This window comes from Antechinus flavipes, chromosome 4 (genome assembly GCF_016432865.1).
Source record: "Antechinus flavipes isolate AdamAnt ecotype Samford, QLD, Australia chromosome 4, AdamAnt_v2, whole genome shotgun sequence".
Classification (NCBI taxonomy): Eukaryota; Metazoa; Chordata; class Mammalia; order Dasyuromorphia; family Dasyuridae; genus Antechinus; species Antechinus flavipes.
Genome location: NC_067401.1, coordinates 195,572,955 through 195,585,425, shown reverse-complemented (window position 1 = coordinate 195,585,425; position 12,471 = coordinate 195,572,955). Strand labels below are relative to the sequence as shown.

The 12,471-nt window shown below is 37.9% G+C and overlaps 1 protein-coding gene across 1 annotated transcript; it reads left to right on the top strand.

The window, feature by feature from the left end:
* Positions 1–827: 827 nt before the first annotated feature.
* On the top strand, positions 828–11,106 carry BNIP5 (BCL2 interacting protein 5). The gene is made up of 2 exons (XM_051996678.1): positions 828–928; positions 9,602–11,106. The coding sequence occupies exon 2, from the start codon at positions 9,613–9,615 to the stop codon at positions 11,104–11,106; it is 1,494 nt and encodes a 497-aa protein (XP_051852638.1). The 5' UTR covers positions 828–928; positions 9,602–9,612.
* The last annotated feature ends 1,365 nt before the right edge of the window (positions 11,107–12,471 follow it).

Below are 12,471 nucleotides of genomic sequence, written 5' to 3'. Positions count from 1 at the left end.
GTGTTATACTGACTGTGGCTTCTGGATATTAGCACTATTTTGTGAGCAAGGATTATAACACAGATCTGAATATGGGCAAAGCAATAAAGTCTCTGTCTTAATAAAGAAACTTCCTTCTGATCCCAGGAAGGGGCTGGGACCTCTGGAAGCTACACCACCTAGCTAGGAAGGGACCTGATCCCACTCCAAACCAGTGCTTTGACTATTAACAATACCCTTCCATCAGCAGATTCAACTTCTTTTTTTTTGTTTTGTTTTTTTTTTGTTTTTTTTTTTTTTTTTTGCTGAGGCAATTGGGGTTAAGTGACTTGCCCAGGATCACACAGCTAGGAAATGTTAAGTATTTGAAACCAGATTTGAAGTCAGGTCCTCCAGACTTCAGGGCAGGTGCTCTATCCACTGTGCCACCTAAGTGCCCCTAGATGTAACTTCTTAATGCTTTGATCACTTCTGGTCTGGAGCTTTGATAATGGTCATATTGACATATTGCCATATGACATATTGGTCATGAGCAAAAATCCCCTTTGTTTCTTGCTGCTAAATGGATTTCCAAGAAGCTTACCACTGAATTTTGTCATTTATCTCAAATCCAATTACTTCCTTTTGTGATCTGAAGGCAATAAGGAAGTTAGCAAGTGAAACTGTATTTTCAAAACAAGCTTAACTATCACCCAGTATATAGACTCAATGATGTAAAAAAGGCAGGTACCTAGGCACCCCACCTATCAGAGAATAGGCCTGTGGAGATAGTTGTCCATTAACATGATCCTATAAATAGATTATATATCTCAGGCCTGTAGTAACTTTTTATGCAACAAGGGGTTTGGACCAGCTGGACCTGAACCTGATCTAATCAGATTGAAACTCCGGAGGCGAGAGCTGTGCCATTGAACACATCTTCACAAACTACACTGACGCAGCTTTCTAGGTAAGCTCAATTTGGGAGTCATGGGCTTGTAGGACTTAAAAACAGAAGGGAATATAGAAATTAATCTAGTCCAGGCTCTTTTCACAAAGTAGAAACTGTTGACCAGAAAATTTATTATGGCAGAAGAAGTTTCCGCCATAGGGCAGAAGAGACTTGCAAAGTAATTAAACCAGTAAATAATAGAACTGAAATTTGAACCCAGGTCTTCTTTTTATTGTGCCATACTGCTTCTAGTGTAGCGTGGGATCTCCTGGGGCTAGATTTTGTTGTGGTGTTTGGGGTTTTCTGAAACATATGATCATAGATTTATAGAGACCATCCACTTCATTTTGCAAATGAGAAAACTGAACCTGAAGAAGGTTGTTGTTTAGTCATTTTCAGTCACATCTGACTCTTTGTGATCCCATTTGGAGTTTTCTTGGCAAAGATGTTAGAGTAGTTTGTCATTACCTTCTTCAGCTCATTCTATAACTGAGGCAAACAGTGAAGTGACTTGTCTAGGGTCACATGGATAGAAAGTATCTGAGGCTGAATTTGAATACTGGTCTTCCTGCTCCTTACTCTATCCACTGTGCCACCTGGCTTCCCTGAAGTTGTGTGCCTGAAGTCACACAGGTTATTATCAAAAGAAATGAACTCAGGTCCTTTGAATCCTGAGCCCATAATCTTTACACTGCACCAGATTGCCTAATGTGAGCTAAAGTTGGATATGGTGCTGGTAATATATATAGAGCTTTCTGCCTGGGGAGAGGGGAAAAAGAGAGAAAGAGAGACACAAAGACAGACAGACAGACACATACATACACATAGAGGAAGAGATAGAAACAGAAAGAGACATAGATGGACAGACAGAGAGAGAAAAAGAGAAGGAAGGAGGGAAGAAAACATAAAGAGAGACAGAGAGAGGAGAAAGAGAGAGAGAGAGAAGAGAGAGAGAGAGAGAGAGAAAGAGAGAGAGAGAGAGAAAGAAAGAAAGAGAGAGAAAGAGAATAATTTTCTTAAGATTGAAAGTGTATGACAGGATAGAAAGTGGCATATGGAAGGACTAAGCAGGCATGGTAAACCTCCTTTGCCTGGTATGAGGTAATTGTCGTAGGACTGATCCAAGAAAAGGACTACAAAAATTGGAATTGGTGAGGAGAGGAGATAGGACAGAGCAAATACTTTGAGATCACTTTCTTTATGTTACCTGGAAAAGGAAAACCATCTGGAGTTATCACTGGGAGATAATGAATTTCTGGTCAGTGGAGATAGGGAGTTTGAATTCTGAACAAAGAATTTTTAATCAATTATAGGTATAACAAGATAATCCATGAATTTCCTTTTACCTATGAGATTCCATGATTTAAAAAATATTATAGGAGTACAGGTGTCATTTTCACAATTTTAGTTATATCTTTTGGTTTTATGTCGCCTTGCTTTCCTTCTGTATCATTTCTCTATCACATAGCAGATTGCCATTCCTTATAGGAGAGAATATTTTAAGAAGAAAAAAGAAAATTTTGAGAGTTTTCAAAAGTCCCCTACTGAAATATTGCTGGCTATCTGAAAAATAAAGGTTCTGGAGGGTTTGGGGATGGCGAGAAGTAGATGGAAAAATGTGCTCTTAGCCTGCATTCAGGGAGACAGTGAAACCAGGAAAAGAGCCTTGCCATCCTCTCCTCAATCCAGAGCACCATTGGAGTGGAGCCATGTTCAAGTCACATTTTAAGAGAATTATTGACAAAATGGAAAGGATTATAGAATTAGTACTAGAAGGGACAACTAGGTGGAATAGGGAATAGAGTGCCAGACCTGGAGTCAGGAAGACTCATTTTCCTCGAGTTTAAATCTGGCCTCAAATATACTACAGTATCTGTGCAACCCTGGGCAAGTCACTTCACCCTGTTTGTCTCAGTTTTCTCATCTGTAAGATGAGCTGGGGAAGAAATGCTAAACTATTCTAGTGCCTTTGCCAAGAAAACCCCAAATGGGGTCATGAAGAATTGGGTACAACTGAAAAAGTAAAACCTATTTAATATGAGAGGAAAATGAGACTTAGGGAAACTCCTAAGTCATATAGGAGATAGTGCCAGGATTTGAACCCTGACAAGAAAATGAGGGCTCTTTGCACTATACCTGCTGCCTCTCTAAATCTAGACTATGAAAGTGAGTTGACAGAAAGCATAATAGATAATACTAAGTGAAGGAAATGAGAATGTTTTTACCTAGTCTCCAGACTTTCAAGGCGGTGATCTTTAATGTAGGATATCTGTTTGTGTGTATGGAGAGGGGTATGCATAATAGCCAGGATGAAGAGATTGAAGGTATATAAAGCTCTTGTTAATTGGGACATCTTGAATTTGGAACCAGAAGACCTGAGTTTGTAGGGATTAGAGGGACAGAAAGACTGTGCTATACAGCTTCAACAAATTTAAAAGGGCATAATGTGAAAAAAAAAAAAAGAATGAGACTTCTATGTAGCTGGAGAAGGCAGAAATAAGAAAATTGCATGGGAGTAACAGGGAATCATGATTCAGTTCTACATTGTCAATCAATCAACAAAGCATTTATTAAACACATACTGTGTTCCAGGCACTGTGCTTAATTCTGGATATACAAAGAAAAATCAAAATCAGCTCCTGCCTTCCAGAAGCATTCATTCTAAAGGGAGAGAAAACTTGCATTTAGATAGGTACACATAAAAAACCTAACAAGTTGTTTGTGAGAAAACTCCAAATAGGATAACAACTCAAATGACTGAACAACAAAACCTTTAGATGAAAGATACCTTTCAAGAGGAGAGCTTTTTCTAAGCAAAGGTTCTTAATTTGGCATCTGTAAACTTAAAAAAACATACAAACATTATTTTAATACTTTAATACATGTATTTCAATAGAATTAGTTTCTTTTGAAATCTTATGTATTTCACTTTATGCATTGAAAAGCATTATTCTGAAAAAGGATCCTTAGGCTCTCCACCTAACTTCCCAAGAGGTCCATTTCCCACAAAAAAGAGTTAAAGTACAGTTGCTATTAAGGTATCAGTCAAGCTAGCTGGTGTGGTTCACCGGCTCTGCAAGAACATTTGGTTATAAATCTCACAACACTTTCTCCATTCTAAGCACAAAGGTCTCCAAAGACTTTTTCCTGCAGGGAAAAAAATAATAGCTTCCCATAAAAAAATAATTACTGACTACTAGCATTATCTGGTTGGTTCTTCAGCATCCACAAATATACAAGTACTTCAAGACATTGCATTATCAAAATACATACAATGCCAAGAATGGATCTCTTGAGACTTCAGTGATTCTTTCTCACTCAGCATCAGAGTAGGAAGAAGCTCTCCCAAGTCTCCTTATTCTTTCATAGGAATCCTTGAAGTTTGGAATTAGAACTGAAGTAATGTTACATAACTCATACTTAATACTTGAAAGCGCTGAACACATTGAGTGGTATATATCATTCAGGTTTTTGAGTTTTCCTCACAATGGCTGTGAGGCAGATAATGCAAATATTATTATACCTATTTTATAGAAGAGGAAATTAAGGCCCCAGAAATGTTAAGTGACTTGTTCAGTGTTAAGCAACTCATAAGTACCTGAGGCAAGACTTGAATCCAAGTCTTCTGACTGAGTTTAGGATCATAGAATAATTCTCTTAGACCTGAAAGATATCTTGGAGATCACATGATCCAATTACTTCTTTTAGTAGATGAAGGAACTGAGACCCAGCAAAGTTTGCACAATGCTATAGTGAATGACCAGTGAAGATTTGAACTCAGAACTTGAAATTCTGAATCCATTGCTCTCTCTTTGTTGAAAGAAACCAAATAACTTTCCATCAACTATACTAAAAAGGGAATTCTTTTGGAGGTGGAAGGTTGGATGGAATGGCCTTTAAGTTTTCATCCAACAGTGTGACTGATTCCATGAAATAGCTATGAGGAAGATAATATCTCAGATAGGATTAGTTGAAACTTAAGATAAAAGCAAGATAGACCTGGAATGTGCTGTTAAATGTTTAATCACCAACTCTATGGGGGAAAAAGCATACTCATAGCTCAATTTTAAGTTTAATTTGAATTATTAACATTTCCCCGGATTACTTTCTTAAGGCTAGATATTCAACAAAACAATAAATCAAACTTTGATTTGTAGCTTTGCTGATTTTGAAGTATAAATACACATACTGAAAATTTAGCATTTGACTCTCCTAGGTCTGCTTCTCAGCCAGGTCCAGCACACCACTGAAAAGGTCCAAAAAAGTAAATATAGATAAAAGGATTCAGAGACAAGCAGAAGAAAAAGCAAACCAGACTTGACCTACTTCATAATTTTATCTGGGGCAGGTCTGATTTGCATTGATGTAATGGGAGTTATTGAATGCTTGTTGTTGTTTATTTTCAAAAAGGAGCAATGACATCATGGAGGTGATTATCTTGACTTGTGCAGAATTGTATAAAGAGTCAGCCTTACTCTCTCCTCCAGAATTATCAAAGTCTAGTGACAGGACAAAACTGCTCATCTCTATCTTGCATCACAGTCAAGTAACTCCAGAGATTGATATTTTTACCCCAGAGTCTGCTCCTCTTTCCACTGGTGTCACTGCCATGGGCTTCATCTTACATCTGTTTTATATAGACTCTTGGGGATGTAAGATCCCAGATTTAGAGTTAGAAAGAAATTCAAAAGTCATTTAGTCCAACTCCTTCATTTTACAGGTGAGGAAGCTGAGGCCGAGGGAGGTTGTGAGTAAGAATTTGAACTGGGATTTCAACCTTGGTCCTCTTACTCCAGTCAATCCTATCTTTACAATGGGAAGAAACATTGGAGGTCTTCTAGTTTCATTCTCTCTGAATCCCAGAGAGTTTAAGTGTTTTGCCCAAGTTCACAAACATGGTTAGTGCCAAAGTGGAATCTTCAGATACCAAATTCAGTCATTGTGATTCAGGTATGAGAGTCTTAAAGTCAGGGGCCATCATCTGCATGGTTGCGAGCTCTACTGAGATGCTTAGGAACTATGTAGTGGAGGCAGCGATGGAGTTGGAGAAACCCTGGTCCTATCTCTTCAAGAACTTGGACAGGACATAATGAAAAGGTTGGACTAGTTGATTTCCAAGGTGCATAATGATGAGCACAAATGGTTAGGCTTAACTATTTAAACTACAATCCTTTTACAATCACTTTAGTGACCCTTCACCTCAGCTTTTTATATTGTACAGTCATTTCAATCATATCCAGTTCTTCATTGATCCCATTTGGGGTTTCTTGGCAGAGATACTGGAGTGGTTTGCCATTTCCTTCTCCAGCTCATTTGACAAATGAAGAAACTGAGGCAAACAGTTAGGTGATTTGTCCAGAATCACATAGCTAGTAAGTGTCTGAGGCTGGCTTTGAAGTCAGTTCTTCCTGACTCAAGACCTGGCACTCTTTCTACTGTGCCATCTAACTGCCTACATAAACACACACATATATAATATATATACCCACATGCAAAAAAGTGATATATGGGTACATATGCATAAACATAAGCTGTTATTATTATAGGTTAGAAAAATATATATGTGAAAAGTTAATATATATATTAAAATATATATGTATAAAGTTATTAAGAAAAGTCAAAGTAATAATGTAGCTTTGAAAAGACTAAATCCCATAGCAGTTTATATCTTTTGAAGATCTCTCTCTCTTCCCCCCACCCCATTTGTCTCTATCTCTGTCTATCCCTTTTTGTCACTGTCTCTGTCTCTATCTCTGTCTCTTTTTGTCTTTCTCTGTCTCTATCTCTGTCTGTCTCTTTTTGTCACTGTTTCTGTCTCTATCTCTGTCTCTCTGTCTCTTTTTGTCACTGTCTCTGTCTCTATCTCTGTCTCTTTTTGTCTTTATCTGTCCCTATCTCTTTTTATCACTGTCTCTGTCTCTATCTCTGTCTCTTTTTGTCTTTCTCTGTCTCTATCTCTGTCCCTGTCTCTTTTTGTCACTGTTTCTGTCTCTATCTCTGTCTCTTTTTGTCACTGTTTCTGTCTCTATCTCTGTCTCTTTTTGTCACTGTCTCTGTCTCTATCTCTGTCTCTTTTTGTCTTTCTCTGTCTCTATCTCTGTCTCTTTTTGTCACTGTCTCTGTCTCTATCTCTGTCTCTCTGTCTCTTTTTGTCTTTCTCTGTCTCTATCTCTGTCTGTTTTTGTCACTGTCTCTGTCTCTATCTCTGTCTCTTTTTGTCTTTCTCTGTCTCTATCTCTGTCCCTATCTCTTTTTGTCACTGTCTCTGTCTCTATCTCTGTCTCTCTGTCTCTTTTTGTTTTTGTCTCTTTCTCTGTCTCTCTTTCTCAGGAGTTGCTAGAAGTCATGTGACCACAGGCTTACTTGTGTGCTTATGAATTATTTTGAACTTTGTACCTGTTAGTGAAACCCCATAACTTGTTTATAATCAGCTGCTCAGTTTCTGTGCACAGTAACTTCTGAGATCATCTCATTTGTGAGATTAGGCAAGATGGAGATGTTGTTGTTCTTTGTCCTTTGTTTTCTAAGAGGATCAGTGACTAAATGACAATATACAGTCCTGTGTACACAAAGATGAAGTAATATATATATATGAGTTGCAATTAGGAGGATGTGCATTTTCAGGCCTTTCTTTGATGAGGATGTGTTTGCATCCATTCAGTCTCACTCTGCCCTCATATGACCATGGAACAACATTTGCTCTTTGATCTTGAGCCAGTTACTTTCCCTTGACCTTAGTCTCTTCATCTATAAAGTAGGAGATTGAGGGTAGACTAAACACCTACTAAGCTCCTTCCCAGTTCTGATATTCTAGGAATCTATGACAGAGTTGGTCATAGACTTTTTATCTTGGGCCCTCCCGTAGCATATGGAAAGTTTCCAAAGCCTTTCCTTTGCCTTTCCAACCCTGACATGGAGTAAGGACAGGTCCTGTGCTATATAATTCTTCAATAATTTTCTGTTCCTTGATCTAGACGTGTGTTTTGCAATAATGAGCAACAGGAAAGAAAAACACCAGATGGGGAAATGAAAAGATTTGGGTTCTAAACCTGTGTTTGTCACTGACTTATTCCATGGACTTCGGCTACGTGACTTGAGACAGCCAAAGATAGAAACAAGAGCATAGGATTTGGGAACAAAAAGTCCTAGGCTTGAGTCCCAACTATGCAACTAACTAACTTGGAGAAATCTCTTCCCCTTACTGATCCATAAGTTTTTTGCTTGTAAAACGAGGATACTAAGAAGATACTAAAAAAAATTAAGGTTCTTTTTTCCAAAGAATAATGAGTAACTGAAAAACCAATAAGGATTCCAGAGTTAATAAAACATACTACTCTTCTCATGGCAATAGATGAGGGCTAACAGGACAGAATATTGCAAACATTAGTTGATGAGATCACTGAATTGAATGTTTTTACTTAATTGTTTTTCTTTCTCACAAGGGAGGAGAGAAAGGGCTGAAATGACTTGTCTAAATATAAAAGTGAGCAATAAAAATGTATTTTGAAAGAAAGCAGAAGCAACAACTTTCTTCTTAGCCTTGAGAAGCAGACAGGAAATTTGAGACAATTTCCAGTTAAGGATAATTCTCCAGTGAGAGTTTGCTTTGGCAAAATATACCATTGATTGTGTACAAACATGGTATCTCTACTGACTTACCATCAGGAGGACATTCATTTTATTTGTTTCCCCAACAATGTGTAGATAGCCCAGTGGGATTCTATAGTCACCTATAAACATTATCAAAAGCGCTATTGGCACAGTGGAAGGATAACTGGTTTAGAAATAGAAAATCTGAGTTCAAATTCCACTTCTAATGCTTATACCTATTTGGCTTCCCTTAATCTCTCTAAACTTTAGTTTCCTCTTCTGTAAAATGAAGGAGTTAGACTCTTTGGGCTCTCAGGTTCCTTTCAGCTCTAGGTCCAAGATTCCTTTTATCTCATTTGAGCAAAGGGAGGTAGTGAGAATATTAAGCCAATTTTACAGATGAGGAATCAAAGCTCAAGATGTTGCTTAAGATCATGTTTTAGTATGACAATATGTTTTGCATGATATATATATATATATATATATATATATATATATATATATATATATATATATATATATATAACATACTTGCCATCTCAGAGAGGGAAGAAAATTTGGAACTCAAAATTTTAAAAAATATATTAAAATTATATCTTTACATGTAATTGGGGAAAATAAAATGTTATTTAAAAAAAAGAAAAATTTGAAACCAAAAGGATGAGTCAATCCTGAAAGATACTTTAAAAAATATTTTAAAACAAATTAAAGTATAAAAGAAAGTGGGTCACATGGAGTCTTAGTCATATGCCAGAAGTACTGAAATGGTAGTACAATATACCTTATAGGACTAGGGACAGGAGATATAGTTCTATTCTTCAATTCTGTCACTAACTAAATCTTAAACATATCACACATTCTTTCTGTGCTTCAGTCTCTTCTTCTGTCAAATGAGGATAATAATATTAACATATACTATTTCTACTTTAAAGGACTGAGATGAAAATTCAGTCACTTTGACTAAGCATATGGCATGCTACTAACATCTCAAAAAGTTTTTTTTTTTAACAATATTATCTTCTTACTATGGATTAATACATTCCTTTTCTCAAGTATTCTTGGACTCCATTTTCCTAAAAAGGGTATTTTTTTTTGTTGTAGTTGGAACAAGAATGGAGAAACACAGGGCATCATGGAAGGCAGAACTCTGGTTGAGAAGAAAAATCCATTCCCCAGATAAATTTCAGGACCCCAAGAGGATGCCCAGAACTGGGGATTCTCAGGGCTCACGCTCTCTTCAGCGGGCATCAAGTGATGTGGTCCGACCTTTGAATAGGCAAGTAAAGATATTAGATAATGATGCCTCTGTGACTCTGAAACTAGAGAAAACCAAAGAAGCCATCAGTAAGCAAAGTAGCCAGAGAAATAACCATAAGGACAAGGCCCACAAGAAGGGTCAGCATGGGTGGCTAAAGAACCTGATGAATATCCTGACCAGGACAGAGTCTGAGGAATCAAGGGAAAAGGAAGAAAAAAAATCAAAGGAGAAATGTATCTCCCCTCAAGACCCCAAATACCTGGAGGCATCTGTAGACCCACCAGAGCCAACCTTTAGGAAGAAAGACAGGGAAAGGGGAGACAAAAAATCAAAGGAGAAATGCCTCTTCCCTCAAAGTCCAGAATCCCTAGAGGTACCAACTGAACCCCCAGAGGTAACCTCCAAGAAGAAACACAAAGAAAAGGGAGACCAAAAGTTAAAGGATAAATGCATCTTACCTCAAGATCCAGAATCTCTATCAACTGAACCATCTGAGGTAATCTCCAAGAAGAAAGACAAGGAAAGAAGAGACAAAAAGTCAAAGGAGAAATGCATCTTTCCTCAAAGTCTGGAATCCCTAGAGGTACCAACTGAACTTCCAGAGGTAACCTCCAAGAAGAAACACAAGGAAAAGGGAGACAAAAAGTCAAAGGAGAAATGCATCTTTCCTCAAAGTCTGGAATCCCTAGAGGTACCAACTGAACCCCCAGAGGTAACCTCCAAGAAGAAACACAAAGAAAAGGGAGACCAAAAGTTAAAGGATAAATGCATCTTACTTCAAGATCCAGAATCTCTATCAACTGAACCATCTGAGGTAATCTCCAAGAAGAAAGACAAGGAAAGAAGAGATAAAAAGTCAAAGGAGAAATGCATCTTTCCTCAAAGTCTGGAATCCCTAGAGGTACCACCTGAACCTCCAGAGGTAACCTCCAAGAAGAAACACAAGGAAAAGGGAGACAAAAAGTCAAAGGAGAAATGTATCTTCCCTCAGGATCTAGAACCCTTAGAAGCTTTGGCAGAACCACCAGAAGCAACCTCCAAGAAAAAAGACAAGACAAAGAAAGGCAAAAAATCAAAGGAGAAATGTGTTTTCCCTCAGTGTCCAGAACTCTTAGAAGCATTGGAAGAACCATCAGAACCAATCTCTAGGAAGAAAGACAAGAAGTCTAACCTCAAAAAAGCCTTTTCTTTTAAGAAACATAGTAATGAAGAAGCCAAAAAATCATCAGGCTTGGATTCTAGAAGCCCTGAGGCACGGAGACCTACAAAGCCTACTTTGCTTCCTTTGTGCTTCAGCTATAGACCTGCAAGTTTGTCTTCACTTGGTAAGCTGAACCAATCCATGTAGCTGTGTCAATTCTGCAGTTCCTTCCTTCCCCCCTTTCTCTCCCAAGTGGCCAGACTTCTGATGGAATTGGTAACTTCTGAAGAGTGGCAAGTCCCATCTGTATTTATTCCATCATTTGCTCTTTTGTGAGTAGGGAGAAAATTGAAGGGGACCTTAAGAAGATCAGCTTGACTTCCTCTAGGCTATTTCCCTATCTCCTCCCAAAAAGACTCCTGCTAGAATGAGATTGGGAGTGACTAAATTCATTGGCAGAATTGCTGTCAGGCACTACTCTTTCCCCAAGAGAATAAGAGAGGACAGTAGTGATAAGAGGACAGCAACTTATATTTCTAAAGTTTTCCTTATTTTAGCCCTTTTAGGAAGATAGTATAAATATCCCATACCCATTTTACAGATGAGAAAAGTAAGACTCAGATAGGTGAAGGTCATATGGCCTATTAGTAGCGGAGTTGGGACTAGAGGTCTCCTGACTTTTTATTCATGGTAAACTACAGTTACTGAAGTGGTTGGTTTCTAGCTCCCATCACTTCCAGTTTCTGCTTACTGGGTCTTCTTTTATTTTTCTATAACATGCCCACCCATCTACCTAGAAACTCCACTGCAAATTTTTTACCTTTACTCTGCTCTCTTAGCATGGAGGAAAGCATCAGATAATTCCAGGAACACAAAGTATTAGTAACTAACAAACAAATGTGTCCCCAAAGAACTAGCCTTTGAAAAGAGTGGGAAATGTTTAACCCAAAGGAATAACTTTCTAATGATAAAATTTCTGGTACCTAAAGGGGAAAACTACTTTGGCTACAACGGAGTCTTCCTAGTGCATCAGATTATCCCATGTAGACAGCACTTAGTCTACCTTTTTGGTAGTATAATGAGCGTTTGGTAAACACCAAATCATTTAAGATAGGATCACTCTGATAGAAGGTGCTGGGGAACTTGCTTCTGGGAACCAAGAGAATTGGCCATCTTAAGTGGACTTGATAACATTAAAAAGAAATATTCTAGGAATTGAGAAGCAATGGAGAACAGGGAGAAAGAGAAAGCACTTAGAAAATACTGCTACAGAAATTCAGAGGGGAAAGATGAATTAATTTGAGGTCACTCAAAAAAATCAGGGACATGGAAGCATGAGTTAGCTACATGGTGTAACTACACGGGATGATATCTTAAGGGAGCCCTGGAAAGACTCCACTGAAGCCAGATGCTGACTTGGAAGCTATAGTACATTAGAACTGGAAAAAGCCTTAGATATCCAGCCTTCTCATTTTGTAGATTAAGAAATTAAGTTTCAAAGAATAGTCAGTAAGTCAATACATTAAGTACTGTTTCCAATACAATGGTAAGCATTGTAGATACAAAGAAAGG